General features: G+C 50.3%; 1 protein-coding gene across 10 annotated transcripts; it reads left to right on the top strand.

The window, feature by feature from the left end:
- The first annotated feature begins 912 nt into the window (after window positions 1-912).
- Window positions 913-14,527, top strand: SF1 (splicing factor 1). Of its 10 annotated transcripts, none has more exons than XM_032879394.1 (14): window positions 914-1,332; window positions 3,002-3,130; window positions 5,841-5,916; window positions 9,013-9,165; window positions 9,378-9,467; window positions 9,803-9,986; window positions 10,073-10,188; window positions 10,298-10,405; window positions 11,102-11,282; window positions 11,539-11,816; window positions 12,151-12,210; window positions 12,338-12,517; window positions 13,306-13,510; window positions 13,946-14,527. In XM_032879394.1, exons 1-14 carry the CDS (start codon window positions 1,302-1,304, stop codon window positions 13,979-13,981), a joined length of 1,827 nt encoding a protein of 608 aa, XP_032735285.1. In that variant the 5' UTR covers window positions 914-1,301; the 3' UTR covers window positions 13,982-14,527. The 10 variants fall into 10 exon arrangements, with proteins under 10 accessions (XP_032735282.1, XP_032735285.1, XP_032735283.1 ...); XM_032879390.1 differs by having other exon boundaries at window positions 1,302-1,332; window positions 11,539-11,812; XM_032879391.1 differs by lacking the exon at window positions 13,946-14,527 and having other exon boundaries at window positions 913-1,332; window positions 11,560-11,812; window positions 13,306-13,680.
- Window positions 14,528-14,650: the final 123 nt, after the last annotated feature.

Below are 14,650 nucleotides of genomic sequence, written 5' to 3'. Positions count from 1 at the left end.
ACCTCTAGATGACCCTGACAGTCGCCTACATAGCATTCTAGGTCTGTTTTATTGTTTAATTCAGGACCCTATACCATTTGTTAGCTCAATTTCTTCTTTACCGAATCTACTTACATATGGGGAATCTATTTCCAGTCTCATTTCCCACAACAAAATCACTTTGTGTCCTTATCATGCCTTGTATGTTCCTATTGTCTGAAAAGCAAGTTCCTCTTAAACCTCGTTTACAAGTTTCCCTACTATTTTCAAAATTATGATTTTAAGATGATGTAATCAACCCCCAACCAGTTGATTTTAATGGAAATTTAATGTATTTGTAAATTAATGTTGGAACTGACTTTATATTGTTTTCTGCCTAAGATTACGTATTCTTCTCAGGCTCAGATATTGCTTTGATTCTTCACAAAGACTGTTTTACACCTTTTACTTTTTCTTCCTTTTTTTTTTTTTTTTTTAAAGAAAACAGGAAGTCCCTTTTTACCTGCGGCGCGTCAACGGATCCGGTTTATGGACGCGCGCCGGCCCCTCCCCCGTCCCTCGGTTCCGGGTTACCATGGGAATCGAGAATTGACGTCACTTAGGGCTTCCGCGCCATACCCCGCGGTCAACCATGAAACGAAGGGCGGAGAGGAAGCTTTGACCCGTCTACGCATGCGCGCCCTACTCCACTCCTTCCCGGCGGCAAATCTCGTTCGGCCTGGGTACCGCCGCGACCTCTCGCTAAATCCCAGCAAAACTGCTCCCCGTGGGAGGGGAGTAGAGAAAAAAATCGACCAAGCGACAGCCAATCCCATGACACTACGACGCAACCGCGAATGATGGACTCAACCAGCGTTAGCCAATGAGAAAGCCCGTTGCTCCCACGTCACAGTTTGCCCCACCCTATCCCCCTCCTTTCTGGACTCCGAGCTCAGTCCGCGCAGTAACAAATGAAGTGCGCGCAGCGCCACCTCCCAGCTCGCCAGGCTCGGCCGCCATTTCTTCGCCGGGCCTAACGGTCCGGCCAATCCCAGCGTACATCGAGGAGGGCTAAGGCTCCACCAATCGCAGGCCGCCAATTCCGACCCCCTTGCCTCGGCTCGGCCCAATCCAGGCCTCGGACCTGTCGCCCCCGGCCCGCCCCCGCGGCGCCCTCTCTCCTCCCTCTTTGTGCGTCTCGCGCCGCCGCCGCCCGCCGCGTGAGAGAACGGGCTCGGCGCGCTCCGCGGCAGCGCAGTCGGGTCCCCTCCCCCCGGAAGGTTCGCGAAGAAGAAGCCGCCGCCGCCTAAAAGGAGCCGCCGGTGCCGGTCCCCGGGGGCGCCATGGCGACCGGAGCGAACGCCACGCCGCTGGGTAAGCTGGGCCCCCCCGGCCTCCCCCCCCTTTCCGGGCCCAAAGGGGGCTTCGAGCCGGGGCCACCGCCTGCTCCCGGGCCTGGGGCGGGGCTGCTGGTGCCCGGGCCACCGCCACCCCCGCCCGTGGGCTCGGTGGGGGCCTTGACCGCGGCCTTCCCCTTCGCGGCGCTGCCGCCGCCGCCACCGCCGCCGCCCCCGCCTCCCCAGCAGCCGCCGCCGCCGCCGCCCTCCCCGGGCTCCTCGTACCCGCCGCCGCAGCCTCCCCCTCCGCCGCCGCTCTACCAGCGCGTGTCGCCGCCGCAGCCGCCGCCACCCCAGCCGCCCCGTCAGGACCAGCAGCCGGGCCCGGCCGGCGGCGGAGGAGGTGAGTCGGGCCGAGAGAGCGCGAGAGGCGTCGCGCGGACGGGCCCGGCCGCCTGAGGGGTGCGCGGCGGCGGCGACGGCGGCTGCACGCGGCAGGGGCGCGCGCGCGCACGGGGAGGCCCCGGGCGGAGGCGCCACGGGGCGCGCGGCCCGGTTCTCGGGCCCCGAGTGCGCACGCGCGCCGGAATGGGGGGGGGGTGGGTAGAGAGCGGAGGCGCAGGCGCAGTGTGGCGGCCGCGCTTTGTGGCCCGACTCTAATTTGGCGGGGGTCTGTGTGGCTCTCTGGACCTTGGTATCGGAGAGGGGTGTCGCGTAGGTTGACTCGGTGGACGGGTGGTGGGTGTACGTGTCAGGAGGGCGTGAAGGGGTCTACTGATGACGTGGAGCACTTCCTTCCTGTTTCTAGATAAGTTCAAAAGGCAGAAAAGTAGCAACTGTAGCTTTTTTCCCCCCTATAGTAAGGCGAGGTTTTCACTACGGTGAAGGAAAGAGATGATAAATTCTCAGGTCGTGGTTGGGTCCGATGCACTTCTGGAGGAAGGAATTTTTTTCCTTATCTCCATTTATCTTAAAGAAGTCTGATAAGCCTTCTCTTGTTGGGGCTTTGGGGGGGGCGGTTTAGAACTGACTTGGGTACCAGAATGTGTAGGGAGTTTATGCCTCTGATTCGGAGGAGACTTTGGCTGCTATTGTCTACATTTCTTTGTCGGATTTTTGATATATTCCCTAGGAGTTCAGATGTTAATTGTCTAGTTGGCCAGGAAAATTGAATCCTTATCTTGGCTAAATTTCTGAAGGAAAAAAGTGATCTTGTTGAAGAACTGGGCTTTTTCACTTAGTAAATCATAGGTTTGCTTGTGTTCTGGCCCATTTGGAATGGTGACTGGTGGGGAGCGGAGGTGAGAAGAAACAGCAATTTCCCGGGTCTTGCTTTACCAAGGTCTGATAATTCCATATACCTTGTCTCCCCTGGGGCTTTTCACACAGTCATGGTTAATGTCATGTATCTGAAACTTTAGGCATGAAGATGTATTCGCTTGTTCACATACTCTGCCGTTTTCTTGGATATGTGTCATAAATGTGAAATGTTACCTTTTCGGATCCAGAACCAGGTAGCCTTGGGGTGGCCGTTTGTCTCTGACTTCTCCGGTTTGTGTTCATTTTTTGCCATTTACATTTTAGGTCAAGTTCTCATTTTCCCAGTCTGCGGAGGTTATGTCTAGTACCATAAGCATCCTCAACTGCCTGTTGGTAGTTAATTTGCTGGTTTATATTTGGATTTGATGGACTGTATCTGCCTTTAGACTTCCCAAGTAAGAAGCGAAAGAGGAGCCGCTGGAACCAAGATACCATGGAACAGAAGACAGTGATTCCAGGAATGCCGACAGTCATCCCGCCTGGACTTACTCGGGAGCAAGAAAGAGCTTATATAGGTAAATACACGTTCTGCATCCAAATACGTTTTCAGATGGTTAACGGTTTCTTCTGAGCAACGTGTAATGTGTCTTAAGTTTGAGACCTTAAAGTCTTGTTCTTTTAAGATGAGGTATGGTCAGGTGTGATTTCACGACTGTAACATAACCCATGAGTTTTTACTCTCTTAAGTCCTGCATCTCAAGCTCCTCGCTCTCGTCTGTTCCGTAATAGCAGTGTCCCCCGTGAGTGCCAGGAAGGTAGAGGGACCCGCTTAGCGAGGGCAGCCCCCAGTCTAGCACCCCACCCCATCCGCCCTTTTCAGCTGCTGCTCATTGCCAGTTGGTGAGGTGAGTGTCTTCTGCCTCTCTGGACACGGCCCCAGTGGAGAACACTGCAGGTATTATAATTAAGTACCTTTTTCACAGCATGGCCTTTCACCATTTTACATTCCTCCCTCCCCTTCAAATGTGGTCTTTTACTTTTTATAGGTACTTTCTGAAAAGAAAAACTCAGTTTAATCAAAGAGTGGTCCTGAAAGTGTTGAACAGTGCACCCCTTTTTACCATTTTGTTGAATTTAACCTTTCCTTCAGCATCTTTTCTGGTTTGGTCTTTGGAGAGCTGTCTTAAAACGAGGGCTCTTTTACTATTTATTGTCAAAGAACTCCGCTGGGAAAGGGGTACTGTTTGGATATGGAATGAGTGGTAGGATAAAGGATCTTAACTGTTGGGATATTTCAAGAATTAACGATAATTGTCCACAGTGTAAATGAAGTTAACCTCAAAATTACCTTTTTTTTTTTTTAAATACAAGGTTTTTAATGCAAGTTTCACCTTTATTCATGTATCTGCAGCTGTCTCCAAAAAGTTCACTTGATAAACATTTCCTCCTAACTAAATAAACAACCCCTTTGGAGTAAATTAGGGCAAAGGTCGCCTAGGTCTCTGAGGCTGTATCCTTCACAGATAAAAAGCTTCAAGGCTGGCATGTGTTATTCTTGAGGATCGTATTGCGGAGATTTTTTGAGGTGTTGGGATGGTTTATGTTGTTTTCATAGTACTAATATTTCTTCTTTCCCCGCTGTTCCAATTTACTTCCACCCACCCCCTTGTCTCATTAGATTGGCCTGGGTCTTTACAACCTTGTGGAAATGTCCTTAGTGGAATGACATTCCAAGAACACAAGCAGACTTAGGGGGCAAAACAGACTTACTTTAGGTCTCCAGTCCTCTTCCTGTGCAGGGAGTTAATGTACTGAGCCCTGAGGGTATCTCTAGCTATAAGCCAAAGTGGAAAGAGCCAAAGGCCGGTGTAGATCTCAGATCCAAGAACGAACGATCCCTTTGATTTAAGTACCAGCTATTTTCTCGGATCAGACCCCACACCCCTACAGTTCATGCCTGCCACCATGAAGCTGACTTCCACCTTGAGTTCTTGACCTTAGTACTTACTGCCAAGTCAGAAATTTTCTGGCATAGAAGAGGTTAGTGAGCCATGTATCTTAATTCTTCTGTCTCTCACGGTACACACTGCTTTGTGCAATACCCCCAGTATCTTCTCTTGATGTGAATGTGGGTTTCCAGTTCTTTGGAGTAGAATGGTGTGTGGTATAACCCTGTGGGATGTATTTAAAATTAGAAGGCTGTCTGGGGTTAGACTTGAGCAGTCATCCTATTTTGGAGCCAGCTCAGCTTTAACCCAAGCTTTAGCCTCAGCTTTAACTCTAGCCCTCACTAGAGGTGCCTGCTCACAACTCTCAGATGGCGCAAAGGTAAGAAAACAGGTGGTTCTTCAGCGCGCTGAAGGCCGTGATCTGGCTGTACAGTTGCCACTATCTTAAGTCACCGGGGTAGCATTTCCCTGGAGTCACTGAACTTTGGTGAAACCCTCTCTCTCTCTCACATACAGCCTCCTTTTGTCAAGGTCCGAGGGCCACACACACTGCCCTTGACCCACACTTTCTATTTTCTACATCCCTTACTTTTACTCCCCTCGTGAGGAGCAAGTCTGAGAACAGACTTCTTAACATCTCACGGTTACTGGTTTATTAAGGTATATGGATTGTCACCTCAAACTGGAATAAAAGCAACAGGTATTGGGAGATCCTTGATAATATGGATCTGGTTGTACAGAAAGAGTATGTATAACGGGCTTTTGAAGAGGTGTCGAACTGGTTATTAAATGTCTTATGTGTTTAAGGAATTTTGAACTTGGTATCAATGAAAATGATCTTTGCTCAGCTGCTATTTTTCCTTGTCCCATGTTAATTGGGTTTCATTTTGGGCTGTGCCTAATATTTAATGAAGAAAAATAAACTCTCAAGAGTCTTGCCCTCAAAGTAACTTGGTTGGGAACAGGGTGTTGGTGATGATATACATGGTCTGTTCTGGGTGCCAATTGTCTAGCAAGCCTTGGCGGGGCGGGAGAGGTGAGACTCCTGGTAACTGCTTTGATGTTAGCCTTAGGGGACAGTCTATACCGCTAACCCCTCTTCCAGCAAACTGTTTGCTTCCTTAAGTGATAACCATTTTGAAGTGAAAAATCCCAGTAGATGTAAGTGGACTCCTGCCGGTAGGTGGCTGGGGGTTGCCTCAATGTGTTCACTGATCAGTCGTCCCTTTCAAAGTCTCCGAGTTCTTCATGCTTGTTGTTGAGATTTGAGATGTTTTTTGGTAACATTGTCTTTTTTCCATCCTTTTTTTTTCTTTCCTAACCTGGTTTCTTCCAGTGCAACTGCAGATAGAAGACCTGACTCGTAAACTGCGCACAGGAGACCTGGGCATCCCCCCTAACCCTGAGGACAGGTTGGGAAACAGTTTTAACCAGCTGACAGTAACGCTTTTACCTTTTTCTCAATACGTTTTACTGGTGGCAACATATTGTGTCAGTTCAATGAAATCCTAGTGAGTCGACTGGTAATACTCTGACCATTCTGGGGCCTAGGGTTTGATTAGCAATCTGTATGGTCAGTGGTCAGTTAGAGAATTGGAGTGGAACTTAATTACTAGCAGAATAAAAAGTTACGGGAATATGGACACCTGGTTTCCAGTTGGTAAGCATATGCAGATTTTCACCTGACTTACCCGCCCGTAGGGACAGTGAGGTGGCCCGTTAACCAGCCTTTTCAGTAACTGCTTGGTTGAAAGCCGAGAGGGGGTAGAGCTTTTCTCACAGGTACACGGGTGCAGGGATTAAGAATACTTTTTGAGCATCACTGAGTTTGAGCAGACCAGAAGCTCCGTCTGGGTAGCTCTTTGCTGCAGTCTCCTGCTCCTGGTTTTGAGATGGTTTTAAAGTAGATGAGATTTCTAACCAGCTTCCTTCACTGCCAGTGAATTTTCCTGCCTCGGCCATTGCCTGGGGGTATTGGGAGGGGCCAGAATGTTCTCGCCTGTTTTGGGAAGGCTAGCAACCAACCCAAATCACCTTTTTTTTTTTTTTTTTTTTTTTTTTAAAAGAGTGTGGTCTTCAAACAACTATGGTCACATCCTTTCAGTTTATAATTTCTCTCACCTTTGAAAAGGAAAAAAATCTGAGGAAAATGAACTTTTTAACCAGGAATTAGCTGGTTGAACTTTGAACAGCTAAAATCTGGTCCATTTAATGAGGGCAGTATGCCTCCCTCTCTGTGAAATTGCTTTTAATGCATGCAGCATAATTGAAAACATTTTCACTTTAAAAAGTAGTGTTTTTAGCTTTTATTACCCAGTTAATGGCTTGTTAAATCAGGAAGATGATGTAATGGTTTTAGAAGCCACACACTTATGCATCTTTCTGCTGCCCTTTGCAGGGAACAAATTAACTTAATCTCTCCGTATGGGCTCTTTAATTTTACTTAATGAAATTTAGTAATTTTTTTACCTGTAGATTTCGGTTGGAGGGATGTGTTGTGTTTTATAAATACTTTTTTTTTTTTTTTTTTTTAAATTTTTTTTCCCCAAAGATTTGCATTGTAGGTTGTAGACCACAACTGTATAGTGCTTTTTTGGCCTTTTTCCCTTTAATAATCATGTTTAACAGGTTACCAGGCAATTCTCAAAAGGTTGAATTTTTAACAAACCTTTGCTTCCTGGAGAAACAGGATTAGAGTTTAGTTGATATATATGATTTGAAGTGAAGAAGTTGGGCCAGTCTAACCTCTAGAATATTAGCTTTTGCCTTTTCACATCAACAATTTGGGAAGAGATTAAACTGTTTTGTGAGGCTTTTAAATGACCAATTTGGTACTGGTAAACCTTGTTTTGTTGATTAGCCAGAAATGCTTAATTCTAGACAGCTACGGGGTGGGAATTAGAAATGTCAGTCATGTCAGAAATAAAACTAGGGGTGGGAATTAGAAATGTCAATCATGTTAGAAATAAAACCAGAGCAGTTTTTTTTCCTCCCTGTATTAAGTTTGAAAGAGGGCCTAATGCCTGATTGGTTTTGCTTTTGAGCCCAGGTTGGAGGGAACTGCATGAGTTTTGTACCTTTACTAAGGTTATTTCCTAAGAAGGTGTATTCTCAATATTAAGCCACTATGCTATTTTGATGTTGCTTAAGTTGCACAGTTAAAAATGTTATGAAAATACCTTGTAGACTTAAATGTTTAAGATGATAGTCTAATGATCTAATGAGCTGGGGTACGTTTGTTTTTGTTCACTATTATTGGATTGTGTTAACAGTTTATATAAATGCTAGAAACGGAGGTGTCATTTAGCCGTCATTAGCCATGAACAAACCTGACCTTTTATTCCATCGTGTGTGTAACGTGGTATGACATGGTTCCCTTTAGGCTGAAGACAGTGGGAGCAGCCGAGTTCAGTCCTTGCTCTCCAACTAGGCAAGGTTCTCTCAACTAAACCAAGGGTATAGGAGTCTTGACTACTTTCAGGATGTTTTTTTTAATAACCTGATCCACATGGTCTCTTCCCTTCTTGCAGCTGCTACTAAATTTTCATTCAGAATATCAAGCTATGGTCCTTTTTGTAATCTCAACTCAGAATTCTAGGAGCGTAACTTCTCTTTTTTTATTACCGCAAAATCCAGCTGTGGTAAACTGACCATTTTATCATTACTATTTTTTACTTGTAGCAACAGCATTTTACTCCTTAAAAAAATGAGAGAGAGAAAATCTGCTTTCTGGACTTGTAAACATTGGTGGAGAATCCTAGGTTTTCCCCTTGCCGTTTGCAGGTCCAGACCCTAGACAAGTACTTGACCAAATCTGCATTTGCAGCCTCTAGCAGAAGCTGCTTTAGCACGTTAACGTTTTTCTCTACCCAGACTCCCCAACCTCGAAAGAAAACAGGTTGACTCCTGGGCCTTGGACACAGCCAGCCAGGCCATTGAAGGAAAAGCAGAGACGAAGCCTTGAACCATCTCTCTCCATTGTGGGGCCAAGTAGCTGCAGCAGCCTTGAGTCCCAGTGGCATTGGGTTAAAGAGCTCATCCTTACTATGTGGCAGGGGTGCAGACACTCTTCCTGATAGGGCACGAGCTCTGCAAGAGTTCACATTTTACCTAAACTTGGGGTTTCTGTGGTTCATGAAATTGTATTACTGTATAGTTTTTTTAAAATGAAAAATTCATATTTGGCAAGAAGACTCCAGAGGATGATACTGTCCTTGCCATCTACAGTCCAGATATTTTCCCCCAGAGGGGCAGACTTTTTTCTTCTCAACACTTAGAAGCAAGACCTTTTTTTTTTCCTTTCTCACACACACCCCAGTCCCCCAAATGCTAAGCCAGCTTTCATCTCCCCATTCCACACGATCTTGAGTAGCACACGTTATGGTCGGTTCCTCCGAAGAGTGTTGTGTTAGGGTCTGAGAGGCAGAGGGGCTGGGGAAGACTAATTTTAGCCCATGTGGGATGAGAAAAGTGAAGGCAGAGCAGTAACGGTGGTCTGTTTCCCACAGGTCCCCTTCCCCTGAGCCCATCTACAATAGTGAGGGGAAGCGGCTTAACACCCGCGAGTTCCGCACCCGCAAAAAGCTTGAAGAGGAGCGACACAACCTCATCACTGAGATGGTTGCCCTCAACCCTGATTTCAAGCCACCTGCAGATTACAAGTAAGCAGAGGGGCTGGGTTGTCCAGGCCAAGGATTGGTACAGGTCACATGTCATCTGTACAAGTAGAACTGTTTTGGTAGTAATGTCGCACCTCTTAACCTCAAATCATGTATGGTTAATACGTGGTAGCGAGGTTGGTTCTGGAAGAGCTCTGGGTTATTTGTGTCCTCTCTGAAAAATATGCAGAGTCTATGAGTCTTGTCTTTTTTAGACCTCCAGCAACACGAGTGAGCGATAAAGTAATGATTCCACAAGATGAATATCCAGAAATCAACTTTGTGGGGCTGCTGATTGGGCCCAGGTGAGTAACTGCTACCCTATGGGATACTGATTTCTAAGAAACTATGAGAGGTATCAGTCTTAGGCCCAGCTGGGTGCCATTGATGGCTTATCTTCCTGTTTTTGGTGGGTGTTCACACTTTCCTCTGAGAAAGTCTCTTTGACCCCGTTTTACTGCAGAGAGCTCAAATCTTGAGGATTGGTGTGGCTGCCCTTAGAGATCACGGAGCTCTTGGTGGGAAACCCCAACTCTCTGCACTCACGGTTTCCTGCTAGTGTGATCAGCCTGTTCTGTCCCCTCTGGCATGTGAACTTGCTTGTCAAGTCTGTCAACTCATTTTTTTCTGCCCCTGATAGAGGGAATACCTTGAAAAACATAGAGAAGGAGTGTAATGCCAAGATCATGATCCGAGGGAAAGGGTCTGTCAAAGAAGGGAAAGTTGGCCGAAAGGATGGCCAGATGCTGCCTGGAGAAGATGAGCCGCTTCATGCCCTAGTTACTGCCAACACCATGGAGAATGTGAAGAAAGCTGTGGAGCAGGTGAGGCAGCCAGAGAGGGAGCCTCTTGCTAGGAACCTAGCGGTGGTCCCAGCGCTTTACGTAACTGCCCATTGCATCTCCACTAGATAAGAAACATCCTGAAGCAGGGTATTGAGACCCCTGAGGACCAGAATGATCTACGGAAGATGCAGCTTCGGGAGTTGGCTCGCTTGAATGGGACCCTTCGGGAAGATGATAACAGGTGTGTGATTGGTTTGGAGTAGACAGAGTGAAAACCTGAAGAACTTGTGGAAGGAGGAAGCTTGGCCATAGCCCTTGAGGTGACTTTTTTACCCCCTCTTCTGTGACAGAATCTTAAGACCCTGGCAGAGCTCAGAGACACGCAGCATTACCAACACCACAGTGTGTACCAAGTGTGGAGGGGCTGGACACATTGCTTCGGATTGCAAATTCCAAAGGTGAGGGCCTGGGCTTGTGGCTTCTTTGTAGCCTGTGGTGCTCAAGACATTTCTTGAGCGTGTCAGTTAGTTGCTGTTAACTTTTGGACCCGAGAGCAGCTTGCTTTCTGTGAGTGTGGTCTGTAATAGTGTGATGTTAAAGCCGAGGGTGACTAGAAGCAGCTTGTGCGTATTTTGTGGCTCATGTTGAGTTCAGGAAAACTAGAAATTTCCATCCTGAGTATAAATGTGTCCATTGGGGCTCATATTAACTATCCTTTGCTGCTTAGGATTGGTTTCAGAAGCCATCTGGATTTTGGACCATTTTTGAACCAGCCCTTGATAGCAACATATTTTTTTTGCTTTTTTCTCTCTTGGGAAACCTGGCAGGTGCTCTAGTCTTGCACAGACTTTTCTGCCCTCAAACTGGGAATGTAGGGTTTGATGAAAGTTTCCTCTTTGGAAGAGCCTGTGCTTCCCTGGCTCGTGTGGCTGGCAGGGTGCTCTCAGTCTTCTCTGTTGTGACGGAAATCCACGTGGTCTCCCACATGCAGAGCTGGGCGTGGAACTGAGGACCTACTATATTGAGGAACAGTTAAAAAGGATGATTGAATTTCTCAAAACTCCTTGTCAGTTCTTCAGGATAGAATTTTCCTTCTTAATAATGAGTGTTTTTTTCTCCCTCCTCTCTCTCTTGCGTCCCTTATCCCCCTTCAGGCCTGGTGACCCCCAGTCAGCTCAGGATAAAGCACGGATGGATAAAGAATATCTGTCCCTCATGGCCGAACTGGGCGAAGCGCCCGTGCCCGCATCTGTGGGCTCCTCCTCTGGGCCTGCCACCACGCCCCTGGCCAGTGCACCTCGGCCTGCTGCTCCTGCCAACAACCCACCGCCTCCGGTGAGTTTTGGGGCTGGTTCTTAGGGTCTGGCCCCCCCATTCTCTTCCGCAGAGATTGGGGGCTCTGGCCAGGTGCTTTGGGTAGAGCACACTGACAGACTTGGCTGGCAACATTGTTCTTCCGGGTGTCAGGGATCTTTCACTTTAGGAAGATCCTGTCCTTGCGTGTTTCCTGGTCCTCTTGGCACAGCCGGAAGGGCAGTGTTGCCACCAGGGGGAGCAGGCCGGGACGTCGGCGGGAAATGCTCTCACATAGTCTCTCATGTCCACCACCCAGAGCCGCCCACCCTGGATGAATTCCGGTCCTTCAGAGAGTCGGCCCTACCATGGCATGCACGGAGGTGGTCCTGGTGGGCCTGGAGGTGGCCCCCACAGCTTCCCACACCCGTTACCCAGCCTGACAGGTGGGCACGGTGGACATCCCATGCAGCACAACCCTAACGGACCCCCACCCCCTTGGATGCAGCCGCCTCCGCCACCGATGAACCAGGGCCCCCACCCACCTGGGCATCATGGCCCTCCTCCAATGGGTAAGTAAGTGTCAGACCAGAAACCTTGGGGCTTTGGGATAAGCAAGGGTGATACCTGGTTGCTGTGAACCGGAAGCAGCTCCCACAGTGGCTGGATATTGCACCAGGTCTCTTGCCAAGGCTGGGGCTCCAGAAGGAGCAAGACTTTATTGTGATTTAGGAAGTGGTTTCTGTGTGGGGTAGACACGGACCTCCCTCTTAAAGGCAGGGTTCCAGAACCGTTCATACTAGGGTATTGTATGGTTTCAAGCTGTGTGATCCGAATCAGCTGTCGGTGGGGGCACCTTCCCGGCCAGTTCAAATGTCCTGCTAAGTCCCTGCTCTTTCCTTCCATCAAGATCAGTACCTGGGAAGTACGCCTGTGGGCTCTGGGGTCTATCGCCTGCATCAAGGAAAAGGTAATGCGGCCCGTCACCTGCTCACTCTGGGCTCTGCACTGCGCCCGGGAGTGGGGTCTCTCTGCCTGGGGTCCCTCTCCCCTGCCTCTTCCCCCTCAGGCCTCAACCTTGCCTCTGCCCCCTGCAGGTATGATGCCGCCTCCGCCTATGGGCATGATGCCGCCGCCGCCGCCGCCTCCCAGTGGGCAGCCCCCGCCCCCTCCCTCTGGTCCTCTTCCCCCATGGCAGCAGCAGCAGCAGCAGCCTCCGCCGCCCCCTCCGCCCAGCAGCAGTATGGCTTCCAGTACCCCCTTGCCATGGCAGCAAAGTGAGTGCACTATTTTGGGCCTGTGGGGGTGGGCGGGATGGGGAGGTGGGGCTGAGAGGAGCAGGAGCGAGCACCTCGCGGGCGCCGGGAGGCAGGCAGACACCCAGGGAGGAGCGCTGCTCTCTGCCCGGGGTGTAAACGGAAAGGGCCTTGTGGCCCCTGGGGGTCTGGGGGAGGAGAGCTGATGTTTGGCGTGGTTGTGTCTGGGGAGTGGTTTTGGGGGACCTGGAGGGAACCTGCCACTGTAGGTGGGGTGCCAGAAGTGCAGGCTCGCACCGGCTGGGTAGCTCGGCTGGGCTGCGGGAGCTGCCGGCTGCCGGTTTCTGGCCACCCCGAGCCTGTGTGGAAGGCCTGGGTGGGGAGGGCGCTTGCATGCTGCGGAGAGGGATGTGACTGGGGCCTGAGAGACTGCAGGGATGGGAGTGGGCTGTTGGGGGGAGTAGCTGTGGCCTTGAGGTTGAATGTGCCGTTCGGTGGTGGCGGCGGATGGGCGGAGGGATGTCAGAGCCGGTTCTTGTGTCTGGTACCTTCCCCTCAGCCCTTCTAGGGGCACTGGTGACAAAGGGCTTACTCTGCTAAGCCCAGAGACCTCGAGGCTGACCCCAGGGTAGTCCTGCCCACCCCTCCACTCCCCATCACCAGGACAGCCCCGCCCGCCCGCCCCCCACCACCGTACCGCATGCCAAGCAAGGAGCAGGCGCCCCTCGCCCCCCCATCCCAAGGCAGCCGCCGCAGAGAGCCGCGGTGTGCCCCCGCGCGTGTGACCTTGGGCTTCTTTACCACCCCAGATACGACGACTACCACCACGAGCGCTGGCACAGGGTCCATCCCGCCATGGCAACAGCAGCAGGCGGCTGCCGCAGCTTCTCCAGGAGCCCCTCAGATGCAAGGCAACCCCACTATGGTGCCCCTGCCCCCCGGGGTCCAGCCGCCTCTGCCGCCCGGGGCCCCTCCCCCTCCGCCGCCTCCGCCGCCTGGTTCCGCCGGCATGATGTATGCCCCGCCCCCTCCTCCTCCGCCTCCCATGGACCCTTCTAACTTTGTCACCATGATGGGCATGGGGGTGGCGGGCATGCCGCCCTTCGGGATGCCTCCAGCTCCCCCACCGCCTCCACCACAGAACTAGACTCGGTTTTTTTAAGAAAATATATATTATATATAGAGAGAATTGGTCTCGTTTAAACACACGCCGAACCTCACCATATGGAGCCAGACATTGGGATGCACGCATGTGATTTGTGTGCACGCATGTGTGTGTGTGCACGCACCGGGCTGGGCCAAGCGACTGAGGACTCGCTTGGGAACGGGCAGGTGGTAGTAGGGGCGCCAGCTTGGGCTCTCCTGGCGCCCCGTAGCATCGAGTGTCTTCTTTGTCTTCTTTCTCTCCTCACCCAACTCCCTTTGCCTCTCCCCAAACCGGGCCGCCAGGATCCCTCCCCGCAGCGGCGATGGCCCGAGCCATGAGAGTGAGGACTTTCCGCGCCCATTGGTGACCCTTCCAGGCAGACAGCCTCAGCAGCGCCCCTGGTGGACAGGATGGTTCGGCAAAGCAGCCTGAGTTATTTTTGTGGATGGAATCGGAACACGCTGGCTCCATATCGTGAAATTTTTATTAATTTTTTTCTTTTTCCTTTGTTGTTTCCTTATCTCTTCCTTTCTTCAGACTCCGTCCAAGGAGATGCTCTTCCCCGATCTTCTGCTGCAATTAGATTCCTTTCCTTTTTCTCCATTCCTTGTTCTTCTCTTCCCAAGGAGAGGAGGGAGCAAATGGTTTTAGGCGCAAGCTTTGGCCATTAATGTCAGTCTGTTTGGGGGGGGGGGGAGAAGGTCCTTTGGTTCTAAGATTTTTAAGGTTGCCACGACCACCCCAGAGTTGTTGGTTTTGTTTTTGTTTTTTGTTTTTTTGTAGTGTAACATTTTGTCTTTGCCACCTTTATAGGGTAGTGGGTTAATTTCCAGGTCCGGGGCCGAAACCCATCCTGGCACCCCTGCCGGTGATCGCTGGGGCCGCCTCAGGCTTGTCCACCATCCCAGAGAGTCCTCTCTCTGCTCCCTGAGCGCCTGAGCTGCCTCAGATTCCATTTGTTCTTCTCCTTCCTGGAAGGTTTCCTTTCAAATTTTATTTTAATCCCA

Source organism: Lontra canadensis, unplaced genomic scaffold, assembly GCF_010015895.1.
Source record: "Lontra canadensis isolate GAN:19392208 unplaced genomic scaffold, GSC_riverotter_1.0 scaffold66, whole genome shotgun sequence".
In the NCBI taxonomy this organism is placed as follows: Eukaryota; Metazoa; Chordata; class Mammalia; order Carnivora; family Mustelidae; genus Lontra; species Lontra canadensis.
The sequence above is the reverse complement of the archived record's forward strand: the minus strand, read 5'-3'. Positions and strand labels throughout refer to the sequence as shown.

Excerpts from the sequence above, each read along its gene's own strand:
- SF1 (XM_032879388.1), top strand. The coding sequence starts at position 1,302 with ATGGCGACCGGAGCGAACGCCACGCCGCTGGGTAAGCTGGGCCCCCCC. Across the intron at positions 5,917-9,012 it reads CCCCCTAACCCTGAGGACAG|GTCCCCTTCCCCTGAGCCCA; the intron begins GTTGGGAAACAG and ends TGTTTCCCACAG. Across the intron at positions 12,518-13,945 it reads CCCCTTGCCATGGCAGCAAA|GATCCCTCCCCGCAGCGGCG; the intron begins GTGAGTGCACTA and ends CCGGGCCGCCAG.